This window comes from Zalophus californianus, chromosome 14 (assembly GCF_009762305.2).
Source record: "Zalophus californianus isolate mZalCal1 chromosome 14, mZalCal1.pri.v2, whole genome shotgun sequence".
Lineage (NCBI taxonomy): Eukaryota > Metazoa > Chordata > Mammalia > Carnivora > Otariidae > Zalophus > Zalophus californianus.
The window spans coordinates 47,654,421-47,670,515 of record NC_045608.1 but is presented as its reverse complement, the minus strand read 5'-3'; the positions used below and the strand labels follow the sequence as shown (position 1 = coordinate 47,670,515).

At 35.3% G+C, this 16,095-nt stretch overlaps 1 protein-coding gene across 7 annotated transcripts in view; it reads left to right on the top strand.

The window, feature by feature from the left end:
• The window catches only part of ZNF521 (zinc finger protein 521), a 273,167-nt gene that overhangs the window by 129,361 nt on the left and 127,711 nt on the right, over positions 1–16,095 (top strand). For 6 of the 7 annotated variants that reach the window (XM_027577283.2, XM_027577278.2, XM_027577279.2 and 3 more), the window contains one exon: positions 15,256–15,340. In XM_027577283.2, coding sequence (XP_027433084.1) covers positions 15,256–15,340 — 85 coding nt within the window. The remainder of the gene's footprint in view (positions 1–15,255; positions 15,341–16,095) is intronic. The other variant, XM_027577280.2, reaches the window with a different exon arrangement.

The window sequence follows — 16,095 nt, the reverse complement described above, 5'->3', positions numbered from 1 at the left end:
GTAAAAATGTATGAAAGACAAAACTGTAAATCTTTTAGAAAAAAATATAAAGAATATTTTTATGACCTTGGGTTGGGAATTATATCTCAAGTAATGCCCAGACAGTATAAAATCACAAATAAAATATCACAAATGATATGCTCATCTACCTTAAAAATAATAAATTGCTTACTAAAAGGTACTGTAGAGTGAGCAAAACTGAAAGCTATGAAATGATAAAACATTTATAACACACATAGCTGGGAAAACTATTAGTTTCCTAAATATGTCGAAAACAGCCACAAATCAATAAGAAAACACAAACCAACAAATTGATATGGGAAATTAACATGAAATGGCATTTCACAAATAGGAAACCTGAAGGCTCAGTATTTATCCTTACTAATAATATGGGAAATGCAAATTCAGACAGACAATAATGGGTTGTCTGTAAAGAACACAGGAAGCTAAGTTGGGCACACAGGTGTTTGTTTAAGCATTACTCTTTATGTATTATTTACGGTATAAATTCTCTTTGTAAGCATTTAATATTTAACATAAAAATCAAAACTAATCAGAACCATAAGTATACAAACAGTATCGCCTTAAATAAAAGATATCAAACTTATACGATTAATACCAAATAATGTTTTAAAAATTCTAGCTACAGACTTGTACCTATAAAAAGCTGAGAGCCTGAAACCTGTCCTTTTGTTGTTACCAGAAGATTTATTAAGCGTTGTAGAGGTATTAAAGACATATTAGCATCTCAGTGAGACTTTTTTCCTTTGTGTAATCAGAAAGAAGAGTATCTGTACATTCCTGTTAAGGTGGTACATATCTCACACTTTGGGGAACATTAGCCTATGGCATTAACTTTTTATTCCTCATTTGGTACTTCAACGTAAGATAACAGATTTATTAATTTCCTGCTATGTACAAGACGTTAGGCTATCAGGTTTGTAAAGAGGATGAGCATTATATGAGTATGGGCTCTTGAATACACATCTTTCTCCCCAGTATGGCCCCCTGAAGGTGTATAGTTTACCAGGGAGGATTATTATATAACAATAAATGTATTTGGGATATGTGCCATAATAGAAGTAGTAGCGAACTGCTAAAGTAGTTCAGAAGAGGTAGCAAATAATGAGGCAGGAGTTAGCTTTGCAGACGTCTGTGTGAAGAGCAAACAGATGGGAAGAAGTTCCAAAGCAAAAGTCCTGAGGCAGCAGTGTGCCTGGCTGGCTTAAGGAACAGCAAGGGGCCAGCAAGGCAGGACCACAGAGAACTGGAGAGGATGGAGGCAGGGCTTGGCTTGGTATCCTCCATATTTCTCCCGAGAGTTCCTTACACAGGACAGGTTCCTAGTAAACCCTTGTAAATAATTGAAACCTAGTGATTAAAACGAACGGAAAAAAGAAACAAAGAAGGAAACATTTCTCTGAGAACTAAATGGTGATACAGTTTCTTCCAACCACACATAAATAGAACATAAGACTTCTCATGAGTGTGTAACCTTCTATGCAATTCATATCGGACAGAGATTGAATGGCAGGTGAAATCCTGTAAGGAATCCCCATATCAAGGCAAATGATTTATTTTATTGAATTAAACATTGTATGACACAAACCATTCTTCAACTGAGTCTGAAAATTTTTTGTTATTCAGAGCCTGCCACTCTAGGTATAGGGAGTTTAAACTTAAGCCACATAACATAGTAGAAGAAAATATTGTGCTTGGAAAAAAAAAAAGAGTACAAATAACAGTGGATAGAACCAATTGTGTCATCTAACTAGTCCTTCCTAAGCTTCAGTTCCTTCACTGTTAGCATGGGCATATTCCATACTTTGCCTACTTTATAGGGTTATTATGAAGAGGAAATGGTATATGTATATATGAAAGTCCTTAGCAAACATGATGCACCCAGCAAATGTTGCATATGGTACATCACTTCTATAATATCTGGGCATAAGTCTACACCTATCCCTATATGTATGCACACATTCATCTAATTTATATATGAAATGTTTTCAATTAACTTGTAATCTAGAATCATTTCATCTAATGCTAAATTTATGGATTATTCGGTCAAAATGCATCAAAATAAGTCATCATGCTTCCACAAAGTTGGGGAAATAGAAAAGCATAATAAAATATTAAAACAAACCTAGAAGCAATGAAAACCAAAGAATAAACAGAGCGTAACAAACACAAAGATAAAAATATCACTTTATTTGCTTGAGGTCAGAGATCATGTCAGGCGACAGTAAATTCAAAAGGTAGAAAAAACATGTAAATAGATGAATTTATAGGTAGAAAAAGCAATTAGATAAGAAATGGAAAATTTTCAATAGTATTGTTGGGTTGAAACATCATGGAGAACAAGGGAACAAAAAAAGTATTGGGGAAATAATATATAAGAAAACTAAGAATTATAAATGAAAGGCATACTAAGTGAATCCCAAAATGAGACATATTCCCACTATGCTCAAGAAGCAAGTGAATAGTTTGAAAAGCAGTTAATTTTAAAAAGCTATGATTTGTTTGCCTGAAACTCACTGACTGTTCTCTAGGGATCAAATATATTTACATTCCGCAGAAAGGAAAATGGTGAAAATTTTGTGGGGTGGTTTTTGTTTTGTTTTGTTTTGTTTTGTTTTTGGACAGGACTTGTAATTTAGATGCATAACCTCTTATTTTTAGAAGAGAATGCTATATTTAAAAATCGCTAATAAGTAAGTGATTGAGAGAGGTTTCAAAGCACAGATGCACTATGATTTAGAAATCGAAGTGGTACTGACAAACCTAACTTGACAGAGTCTGATGTTATTATTTTCATTTTAAGATACATCTAAGGATCATCTCGGGTATTTTATAAGTTAGGCTAGCAGTAAGGAAGCAAAATGAGCTGTAATAAAATTTCTTGATAAATACATGTCCAGAAATACAGAATTTAATTATGAACAGGGACCACATATTTAACAAAGATCATTCCTTAAAAAAAAAAGTAAGGGTTGGAACAGAAAGCAAGGAGGCAGGGTAGACGGGAGGCAGGACTAAATGAGTAAATGAGGTAGCTGGCAGGAAGCCCTCTAAGCTTAATGTCTAGACCCACTAGGATTGGAAAATCGACATCGTTTTGGTGGAAGACAGATCCTTTCAGCGCCATAAAGGGGTCTGGATTGATATCATTTTGTTAGACCAAATTTAAATAATTTGAAAACAGACCTTCCATAACAGGCATGCTATACTATTTGGATCAATTTGTGTCTAGTGCATTCATTCATTCTACAGTTACTGAGTTTCAAGCCTGTGACAGGCATTGTGCATAGGCACTGGGCTCACAATGACAAACAGATAAGTATTATTTCATGTTTCTCTTGGCAAAGAATTAAACCTCCAAAAAGCAAATACACCCTCAGATAGTGAATCATATATGTATTAAGATGGTGAGGAGTTGGCAGGATTAGAAATAGGAATATTCTCAAAGGTCTAGTAAGGATATTCAACAATAAAATTCTAAAATGTCTTTTAAAATAATGACTGATTTATCACCTGGACTGTTGAGGACCATCTAAAAAAATTACGGTGCTTGCCTTGTACAGATTCTATAAAAAATATCGGATTTGATAGTATAATCCTTTTCCTAGCACTTTTCGCCTCATACTCTTTACTGTGGGGCAGTGTTCTCATGGAGCAGAAGTCCTGTTGAGGAAGGGCCCCATATTTTCTCAGGTTATATTCTTGGGCATTTTTTATATGGGAAGTCTGTAGCTTTGTAAAATATATTATCAATAAGGATTATGCAGAGCTTTTTAAAGTCTATAGTTTAATCTTTCTGGGATAATCTGAAGGGGGACTGGAAGGTCTTATGTGGTTGTGTGATGCAGAATGTAGGTATGTTTGGTGGCAACAATCTGGTGCCCTCCAATAAATTTCTCTGAAAACACTTACTCTTGGGTGTACTTATAAAAAGCCCAAATCAATTCACTTCTGTATAGTTCATGCACTCCTTCACAAATAACCCTTGTCAGGCAGTGCACTGAGTACTGGAGCTAAAGGAGAAATAAGACATTGTTCCTTAAATGACAGGAAGCCTTGGAATGTAATGCGAATAGATGTTTTGAATATAACACAGTAAATTCCATGCTGAAAGAATACACTGGAAAGTGAGCACCCACAAAGAAGGCAAGAACTAGCAGTGGAGAGGTGGCTCTATAAGGGAGAACCTGTGGTCCAGTGCTAAGAGGAGCCACAAGTTTGAAGCACAATGGAGAGCCACCTGGGCAAGAATTGGCGATTCCTTTTGGTAATGTGCTACCCCACTGTATAGGGGTGGCTGTGTTTATGGCAGTTTGGAGTTTGAGGCTTGCTATGTTGGTCATTTTCTGTGCATTCCAGGCAAGGATACTTCATCTCTCCGGACCTCACTCTCATTGTCTATGACGAAGAAATTAAGATAGATGACCTCACTCGTCCCTTTCGGTTCTAGAACTGCAACTCTGTCTAAGCTTGTACTAGCACCTTTGAAAATATAAAGAATATGGGGACATTTCATTCTTTTATTTTAAAAGATGCTTTTTGGAATGATGCACGAGGAAGAGTTTTATATATCCTAATAAATTCACTTAAAACAAGGGGTTAAAAGAACCCAGCCACTTTTTACGTTTATATACATTGTAGCTGCACAGCAGGATTTAGAATAGGTAAAGTCAAGGAAACACACCTCCATCCTAAAAAACTTAGTGCCAAAGAGTACGAACAACAAAACACCCACAGTGTTGCGTGGGTGTAATTGCCAACAAGCTTTATGGAGAAGTGGGGTTTCAGAAGCAATTTGAAGGAGAAGAGAAAGGTGGTGTGACATGCCTCAGTAGGAAAGCTGTTCAAGTGGAAGGGATGGACGAGAGAAGGCAGAATGCAAAATGAAAACAGGGTGAAAGGGAGAACCAAAAAAAAAGAAGAAGATGAAGAAGATGAAGAGCCGAGAGGAGGACAGGAGGTAAGATGCCTCAATGGAAATAAGAGTAATAAAGGACCAGGTAATTTGGGCACATACAGGGTAACTGAAATAACCCAAACAAGACAGAGACATTCTGTAGATAAGAGAGACACAAACCTGCCAGAACATGAGGTAAGCCTTTGAGAGAAGAATAGCTAGAAGGATAGATGAGGGAAATCTAAACAAAGGAGAATAACCAAGACTCCACAGGAGCCTTCATCTGAAGGGAAGTGGGAAGAAGCAAAGATTTTTATTGTACAATGAACCAGTATGACTCATTCACACATTAATTTATTGTGTGGAAAGAGTGATGTTATAAATTGCGGTGAACACAAGATGGATAAGACAGAACCCTCCACCTTCCCTTAAAGAGTTTATAGTCCTTGAGGAGAAAAATCAGTTTTATTGAAATAATTCTGATACAACATGTAATGAATCTAAGAAGAATCAAAAAGAAACTTTTATGATTTAATATTAGATAACAACTCCTCTCTATGTTATCCTTTTGATATTTATGGAGAGTCTTTACTAAATGGTACTAGTACTCATTAATACTCAAGTATTAACAAACCTGTGTACGTTCTCAACTTGCCTTTAGGGCAGAAGTTATATACTTAAGAAAATGTTTCTTAATGGATTCCAAAATATTTTTTCTCCCTCACAAAACTTTCTCCAGGTTTATGGTAGGATTGTAAATCATATTACTAACCTCCAGCATTGGATCGCTGTGGACATATGATGCAGTTTGATGGTGTTGCAACATACTACTTAATGTTCCTATTTCTTCATCTCTCTGACTGGGTGTCCCTGATATCCACCAGCCACAGCTCCTCATTCTGACAATAGTGAGACAGAAGGGAGTTTTTAAGATTTTTAAGATGAAAACAATCAGTACATTGTTGGAATAATTGATAGGAACAATAGACCATAATTTGGTGTAAGGCAAGAATTTCGACTCCTTCCTTTCCTCCTCTCATTTATGTTTATAAAAATTGAAGATTTAAACTCTAATTCCCCCACTCCCAATTTCTTAGCTTTCTGGATGATATGAATGTATACAAACCGTCAATATAGGAAGTTAACCCAAATCTACTATGAATCATAAATCCCTCCAAACTAGGAACTAACAATATATTATAACCAGTGGTAACTAGAAGCAAATTCCTGTCCTAACTCAAAAAGAATCAACACATGCTTCCAGTGATTTTTTTTTTTTTTAACATTTACTACAGCATCAATTTAGTCTGTGTTATTCAGCCTCTTCTAATTCACTGATTTCTGGTATGGCGTAGGGTGGTAGAGAAGTTTTCAGGCAGAAATAGTCAAGTCGTAGGTAGCAGCTTAGGAATGAAGGTGCTGGATGTGGGATACCTCACTAGTCCATTGAACAGTCAATAAATGAAATGTATTGACTGCCCATTTTATGGACAACACTATAGGAGGTTGATTCAGGTACATTTGCTATGGCATAGAATAAACAGCAACGGAACACATCCTATTAAATGAGATCGTCTAGATGAAGATCTCTTACCTGGAGGGTCTCAGTGACCTGTGTAGTGGAGGAAATAAGCTAGGTCTCTTGGAAGAGCCTCCAAATTCTGAATCAGGACAAATCAGAGTGGAGACGAATAAGCCTAAGAAAGCCTCTCTCTCCATGAGAAAAACTTAGGCCCAAATTCGTGGTAATTACTCCATTTTGACACTGGGTTTTGTTTCTTAGTGAGTACTAGCCAGAATTTTGTGGTTGTTTGTTTGTTTGTTTGTTTAAATCTCAATTATTTTCTAGTTTTTGACTATTGATGATACTGTTGAAAATAAGATATTGTAAATGACAAAGATATTTTATCTAATATTCAAAAAGAACCCAAGAAAAGCAGGAAGAAAACTGGCTGGGCTTTTTTACCCCCTGATTTCAAAGCTAATGGTAGCTTAAGTGTATATCTTTATGGAGTTTTGGATTTATTTGTAAAAACTAAGTATGTTAAAATAAATATTGTTTTCTTTTCAGATTCCAAGGGGCCTGTGCAGAGTTTGTCTAAAGTTAAAAGAAAAAATGGCAACTTAATCATTTAAAAAAAAAATCTTCTTCTTACTAGATTTTTGTCTGTCTCCTCTTTTTTTCCTGCTCAGTCAGTTGGCCAGAGCAATCCTACTTAGCCGTGCTTCTGTTCCGAATTGCCTTCCTCATTCCACCAAATACCCCACAGAGTGTGAACACTTGCCTGGCACATAGCAGGCACTTTGTAACTCAGTTTTGACTTCAGGGAAGATGTTTCCATTTTTAGACCTCAGATAAAGTCTTTCCTCTCCCCGGGAGCTTTTCCTGACTCTGGTAGACCCTGTTAATTGGTCCCCATCTGATGTGTCTTAGGAGTCTTCTCTTTGCCATACATTGATGGGCACTTGGTCTTGAACTGCTTTTCCATGCAATTTGGCAGAATACTTATATGACAGTTTAATATTTGTGTGTGTTCTTTCCCCATTTATAATTGTAACTCCTTGAATTTTGGAATCATGTTTAGTATCTCTTGGTTCCTGAGCTCTTAGCACAAAGGGCTAGGTGGTCTTTAATCTCGGGATATTAACCACATCTGTAAGACAATAGTGTCCTTCTTTTAACTACCATGAGAGCACACAACAGATAAGCCATGCTGGTGTTTTTCAATGAATTACGTGGACAAACTTCTCCTCATTAGGAGCTTCCATTATATTTCACCTATTTTTCCCCCCTCTCTGTTCTGACTTATTTTCATACAAATTCAGAATTACTTGGAAGATATCCAAACTAAATTAGTAAAATGTCTGAACTACTGAGTATTTGTAGAAAGCTGTAGGTTTATTATTTTCACTCACACATAATATTCATTTGCTTGCCAACAAAATACTGCCAAGTAAGGTGCTACTGATCTTAAATATAAGTCTCACTTGTAATTAATATATTCATTCTCGGAATGGTATTTGCTATAGTCCTTGAAAACAGCTTTTTTTTTTTTCCTAGCTAGGTTGTACCTTATTACATGCTCTATCTTCTTCTTCTTTCCCACCCCCCAACCCTGTCACCAATTTCTGATATTCTTTATGCTATTAATTTTTAAACCTTTATTTAATAAACATTTGTTTAACCCTCATTAATTGTCATAAAATTTAAATTAGTGGATTCTAGTTTGAAGAAATTTTAATATGGTTTCAAAGTCCACATAAAAGAGTGAGAATTAATCTTTGACAAGCAACTTTGTTGTGTCAGACAGTTTATATAGTATTCCATTCTGTCTCCATAATAACCTGTCAAGTAAAGAGTAATAAAGGTAGTTACTGTTTAATGCAGGCATGCTACATGGTAGGCATGGTCCTAAGCACTTTTATATAGTTCTCACCTGCTTCTCACATCAACTCTTAACACGTAAGTTTTATTAGTTTTAATTTACAGGGAAGGTACTAAGACTCAGGGTCATTAAATGATATGTCACACAGCTAAATGACAAAGCCATGAAATAGCAACTAATTGCAAAAAGAAGATTCTAAAGTTGCTTCCCTACTAAGACTCCTGGATATGTTTGGAGTGGATATTGATATATCATCATATATGATGCTATAGCATCATTGATGCTGTAAACAACATCCTGATCTCAGAGGGTCCTGACTGAGTCTGGGACTGGTTCTTCCTTGATGGCCAGTGCCTAAGTTTGGGACTGGTGACATGGAGGGGGCTGAGGGCTGTGGGACATCCTTGAGAAATGATTCTGTAATATCATGCTTTGCTGCTCCAAACATATAATGACAATAGATAAAATCTAGATAACCAAATGGACATAGTCACGTTCAAAACAATTCTCCATCTTTGAGATCCAGAAACCACATTTCAAAAGTGGTTAGTTAGGACTGAAGCCAGGATTCTGCTGGATTCTACTCCAGAAGTGGTAATTAGATTTAATCTCTGTGGGACAAAACTAAACCTGCTACTTAAAGCAGGGCAGGGGAGAAACTTCATTGTTTACAATAGGAGACTGGAAAAAAAATTCTGTTGTTGATCCATACCTGGTATTAGGACTTTTCAGCTGGAGAGTTAAAGGGATAGGAAGAAAGATATAGTTTTATGACTTAAAACTGAATTAGCCATATGCTGGCTCTGTGATTCAACTAGCAACGTCCTCTATATCCCTGTAGCACATCAGAGGTACAGGAAATGCCTCATGAGACCTCGCCTGGTCTAGGAGTCTGAGATAGGCTGGTAGAAACAATGGCAAAACTATTAGCAAGGGAAGAATGAACACATAGAAAAAGAAAACCTTTCACTACAAAGGGCTTCAAACCAAGATTCCAAAATATGTGAATGAATCTAATGCTAGTAAAAGCAGCAAAACAAAACAAAAAACTATAAAACAAAAGCCACAAACAAACAAAAATGCCAGTGGTTATGATACCAAGATTCTACTCCTGAGGAAATTAATTAAATTGACCAGTCTGACAAAGGCTTTGAAGTAAGTATGTTTAGAAGCTCAGAAAGATAAATGAAGGTATGATTTCTACTAAAAGGAGTGACAAATTATGAAGTAAATCCAAGCATAAACAAAGCAAGAGCACACGTGTTTAAAATTAGAAATGAAAAATAGTCATTGAAATAAAAGTTTCGGTAGACAGGGTAAACTCTGGAGACCAGTGAAGAGAGAACTCGTGGTTTGTAAGAGTACAAAGAATCACCTGGATCAAAGCAGAGGGACAAACTGACTTCTAAAATATGCATGAAATATGGTTAAGATACATGGGGGCAAAATCCAGATGCTCCAATCTTGCCTAATTGGAGTTCCAGTAGAAATGAATGGAAGGTGTGTGAGAAACACATGGAAACTGAAGAAAATTGAAGCAAATAATAGCTGAAAATTTTCAGGATTGGAGACATACGTAAGCTCTCAGATTGAAATTGTTCTTTCAGTATTGAGCAGGACGAATAAACAAAAATATATGGTTAAGGATATGGCAATAAGATCTCAGGACACTGAGAAAAAAGAGAAAATCTTGAAGTCCAGTAGGGGATTTTGGAAACCAGTTCCACCCTCTGCAATATGACCAAGGGCCTGGTACTGGAAGCTTATGTTGAAGGTGGCTAGGGATAGTTTTCTTACTCTGATACCATCCCTGGCATTGTCAAAGACCAAAGTACTACACAATTGTAAGGAAAACCTTCTTTCAAAATGTACCTAAATTGTCACTGTAAATTTACCTGCAAATGATCACAGTATAAACGGTGTTAAAACCCAGTAGGTGGGAGGTAGGGGGAATACTGGACTTAGTGACGGTATTCACAACCCGAATGAATCAGTACATGTCACTTCATCTGTAAGTGAGGATAATAATCCCTCCTTTATCAGCTCTCACAGTTTTGTTGCAAGTGAATTTTATGCATGTGAGCTCTTTATAGACTTTACAAATTGTAGCAAACTTATTTCTTCATGATAGACATGAATGTAAGCTATGGTTTTTTTTAACCTCTTAGAGTTTATACATTAGATTTACAAAAAGCAAGTTAACAAGAAAAACCCTCACAAAAAATACCAAAAAAAATTTGCAGAGCTGTTTGTAACAACTCATCACAAATCATTTTGGGTGTACATCAAGTGTGGGGGTTTAAAGTGAACCAATGGGATGGGTTTAATCAGGTTATGTTTAGTGTTTTTAAAAAATGACATATTATGAATTATTCTATCGATTTATTCCCACTTTTTATTATGAAAATATTTAAACGTGTACCTAGGCTTAATAATTGTTAACATTTAACCACATTTACTTTATCTGTATATGATTATATTTTTTCCTGAATATTTGGAGGTAAATGCCATTTCACCCCTAAATATCCAGTATGCATCTCCTAACAAAAAGGATGTTTATCCACATAACCATAATATCATTGTCACATCTAAGAAAGTTAACAGTAGTAATTACCCAATATTATTTTATAACCAGCTAAAATTCAGATTTCCTCAGTTTCCTCAAAAACCTTTTTTTGCTGTTTTCTCCCCAAATCAGAATCCACACATTACATTTACACACACACTACATTTATTAGTTGTCCTTTTAGTCTTTTTCACCTGAGAACAATCTCTCCACCTTTTTTCCCCCCTCTGTGACATTGGCTCTTTGAAGATAACAGGCCAAGAATAGTTTTGATTGGTGTTGAAGAATATTTTGGATTTGTGTACTTCCCCCCCCCCCGCCCCCGCCTTCAGAGGCCTGCTTGTTCCTCTGTCCCTGCAATTCCTGAAAACTGGACTGTTTGTCTAAAAGCTTAATTAAGGGGCGCCTGGGTGGCTTAGTTGGTTGGGCAGCTGCCTTTGGCTCGGGTCATGATCCCGGGGTCCTGGGATCAAGCCCTGCTTGGTGGGAAGCCTGCTTCTCCCTCTCCCTCTAACGCTTCCCCTGCTTGTGCTCTCTCACTCTCTCTGTCAAATAAATAGATGAAGTCTTTTAAAAAAATAAATAAAAATAAAAGCTTGATTCGATTCGATACATTTTAGATGAGAGTACTTTATTATGATGTATTATACTCCATATTGCATCACACTGAGAGACACATAATGTCAGGCTATTTTATTAGTAGTAATATTAAACTAAGTAGTCTGGTTGCAGTGATTACCACCAGATAAATCCACTGCAAAGGTACATCTTTCTCTTTGTAGTTATTAAAGGATAAAAATTGAGTATCTCCAGAATAACCTTTCTCTTAAGAGTTTTTAGCATCCATTAATGAGTATCCTGGGCTCCTTTATTTAGCATTGCAAAATGGTGGATTTCTAATTCTGTCATCCCTTCTACTGTGAGTCTCTCATGAAGAACTTTTCCTCATCAAATAGGCATGAACTATATTTCCTCCTAAAAAAGCTTAGTGCTTCTGTGCCTTTAATTACTAATTTTCAGAATAAGAGATTTATGTAATAGTTACTTCCAGTGGTGGCAACTAAGATTTTTTTCCTTTTCTGGTTTTGAGGGTTACTTATGAACTCAATGATTTTTTTTATAGTTAGATTTTTTTGTTTAAAAAAAATCAAAGCAATTTATAACTGCAAAGTGTATATTATTTTTTGCTTGGTGAAGCTCAATGTGAAGCCTAAGTCCTAATGGAATGTAGTTTGGGGGGGAGGGGATAATCAGAAAAATGTTTTCTTAAGTATACATTATTAAAGATCCTAATCATTTTTTTTTAATTTATGAGATGCTCTTTTCTGAAAGTCTCTCAGTACCTTAACCAGAGTATAACTGAAAACAAGAATGTCAAAAAGGCACATTTAAATTGTTCTCAAAATCAATCAAAAATAATGAGGTGCTGGGAAAAAGTTGTATCCTTGATAATTACATCTATCAGTATCAGAAAACAAAAGAGAACAATCAGGAAATGACAACCCCACTCCCAAGTAGCACATTAAAAAAGGCTAATGAAAAAAAGTCTCTTTTAAAAATTGTACTAAATTAGCATTTCAAGTAAATTGACAACTTAAGCGTTGATAAAGGCCAATCTGGGGCCCAAACAATGGAAGTTCTGTTTCTACTGTTATATGCTTTTAGAAGAAATGATCTCACTTGACTTTTTTGTTGTTGTTGTCTTCTATATAAATGGAAGTAATTGTCCTAAGGGAGGTGACTGTCCTCCTGTACTCCTTAAGGGTCAGGACAACCCTGGAGTATTGTGCTTAATTTGGGGTTCTATTTCTTAAAAAAGGTTGACCTGGAAGAGAGTAACCAGGATGGTGAAAATTGTTCAAAGTGTTTCTTATAGCATCCCTCTAGTCTCAGTCTGAAAAAGGGTTAATGTAATTGTCATATTAGACAAGGGATCCAACCTGTTCTTTATTGCTCTAGAGCCTAGAGTTAGGACCAATGACTGAAAGTAGCAGAAAAGCAGATTTGGGTCTAGAATTAGGAAGAAGTCCTTTAGAAACTCAGCTGTATAGAGCTGGAGTGGATTTACCTCCAAGGGGATGAGCTCCCCAAGGCCGACCAGCACCGTTCAGAGGTTATAATCCCTTTACTTAAAGATGGTGTATGGGTGGGCAGGGGTCTCTCACATATTTTTAATATTTCTATAATTATAATAAGGATGTTTTAAAGGTCATTTAAAACTACTTTGTAAAAAAAGAAATAGAAGGTAAAAATGAATTTTATATCATGGCTTTAAAAAAGAACACCTTAACACATCCCAATTTACATGTTATTGCTTTGTATTTGGGAAGTGTGGGCTGTGTGCGGAGGCAAAGTTCAAACTATGGCATTTTAAGATCATTGTACATTGTTTTTGATGACATGAAATTCTTATTTCATTCAGCCCCCAATTTGGGAGCTTATAAATAAGTATATGACTTTGTTAGTAAGAATAGAACATAACGTTTTAGACACTGTCTTAAGAGTAGAATTAGTATTTGAATTATCAGCAATGACAAAAGCATTTTCTTTCAATGATAAAAGAAAACTTATGTTCGTAGATCTTCAAATATGTCAGTTCATTTTGAAGGTAGTAGTAAGTGCTGGTATTTTATTATTTTGGCTTGTCAAGTGATTTTATTCTTTATTATTAGACCAAGAGAAAAAAAGTCCTAGTATATTCCATCAACATATTCATCAGTCATCATTTTTGGAGACAGTTTTCGACATATTGTATGTTTTACTGTGCTAACAAGAGAAAAGACTAGCCATTAAGTTTATGTTTCTTTGTTTTTCAGCAAGGTCACATATCAGGAATAATGCTAGAAGTATGCTAATAAACAATATATAATGTAGGTCATCTGGGAGTAAGAAATATTTTCTAACTAGTTCTAAAGGGAAATATTGTTAAAAAAGGGATAGATGTTATTTACGCAACACATGTTGCTCTATATGTCACCATCAAAAGCATCTTGTAAACAGCTCAGCACAGTAAATCTTCCTTGGTGATCGTCAGGGTTTTCAACTCGGTGTTAGATTTAGATTCAGCACACTCAATTCACGATATGCCTAACGTACAAAGCCTGCTAGATTATTTAGAAAGCTTCCGTTGGAAATAGGCCTTCTCTTCTGTGTTTTACGAGGAATAAATAGTATCCTGTGTTGCAGAAGCTAATATTACGTTGTGATGATAATTAAGAAAATTTTACATTAACAGCATTTATAATTTTAATGGCTTATGAAATGATGCTAAATTTTTGTGCTTGACTTTGATTTTGTTGAGTTCTTTAATTAATTAATTGCAATTTACAGACTATTTTTTATTGCTTCCGTTAGTGAAACAATTTTATATGACTGCGGATGAAATGATAATTCTCTAAGAATGCCTTAACAAAGTGTCATTGATGTGATTTTATAAATGTCATTTTCTCACATTTGGGAGATTTCAAAATGGTTTATTTTGTTTTCCAAGATGGCTTTTAATTGTAAATATCAGGTTTCATCATAAAGGAATTTATGTAGCTGTGTTCTGGAAAACATAAGCAATACTTTATTTATTGAGTTCATCTAATATGCATTGAGCCATATGGGAGACACAGTGATAAAGATGTGAAGTCATAAAGGCTGCTTTTATCAGATGGTCTAGCCTTTAGAATCAAGAGAACTTATTTCTCTTCTCAGCTCTAGGGCCCTCTGACATCAGGCAAAACTTTCTACTTCCCTGGGCCTTAGTTTCTTTATTTATGATACAAGAATTAATAAATCCTGCTTTCTCCACTTGCCAGGACTGTTATGTAAAATGATAAAATGATGTTAGAATGTTCAGTATGGTATGCTGTCTTTATGGGAGAAAATATGTATTTAAAGGCTCATATTTAGCAACTTCTGAAACATCTAAATTTTAGACTTCAGCTAAAAATTATAATCACTGAATCTCTTAGCTAGATTCCATGAATCTTGCTGGCCATTTTACTAAGGGATATCTAGAGGCGACATCACAGACATTTTTAGGCTGAATCTATGAAGACATCAGTTTCTGAAAGTCAGCCATGTGTTACAGAATTTTTTTTAATACTAACTTCTGTTTTTGAGTTTAGGAATCTTTAAAAATATATTATGCTATAATTATGTGCCTCTATTTCTTCCAACTGTTTGTAACTAAAGTATAGTGTTGGGATCAAACCACAAAGTCTCAGTAAGACCCTCATGGAACTTTGCCCCAGCAGACCCACAGTAGCTTTAGTAAACAGCACACTTTAAGACCAGCATCTCAAAAAAATGTCGTGAGTAGGGTTGGGGTTTTTTTTGAAAGAAAACAATAAAAAGTGCATGCGTCTAAGTAATTCTATTTATACTTGTTTTCTCAGAAGAAGACCTATCAGTGCATCAAGTGTCAGATGGTTTTCTACAATGAATGGGATATTCAGGTTCATGTTGCAAATCACATGATTGGTGAGTGACACTCTAAACCTTATTACAGATAGCTTTTTCTCCTACTTGTGTATATCAATGCCTATATAATTAAACAGAGTTAAAGATGAATTAATTGTTCAGCCATCAATGTTTTACCTAGGCATGATTGATTTTTATTACTATTATTAGGCCTGATAAGACATTAGCACATTTTATTTTCTGCAAGGGCTAGTTTAGACTTCTGCAGAGGATCATATATCTACTGCCAGTCAAAACACAGGTGATTAACAAATTAAACTTCTAATCATTTTTGCATTATTGAAAACTAACAGGAATGGTTAATGAACTGGATGTTAGCTTTCCATAGAGTTTCAGACAGGTTTTAATTTCAGAAGTTATTATGGTAATGGCACTGCTGTGTGTTGCTTAAGCATCTTTGTATCAAAATCTAAAGTGGTGAGTTTTTGTGATAGGGAAATATAAATAATTTAAATTGCCATAAGATTGTTTTATATGTATGGTTTCAACAGCCTGGAAATAATCATGATCATAAAAATCATGTAAAGAATTCAGTAATCATTTTTTATTTCCCTACCAAATTTTACACAGATCTTTATAAAAGCTGTTTGGGTGAAGATTTCTGAAGTCACTCTTGGCCAGTGTTTTCAGGGATTTTGCATTTATCATATGGGCTAGAGCTAAAAGGATAATTTTTTCAGTTATTCATATTGTCCCATTATCTCCTAATTCCTCTGGGGTTAACTCCTATGTTTTTTAATTTGATAAGCACTTAG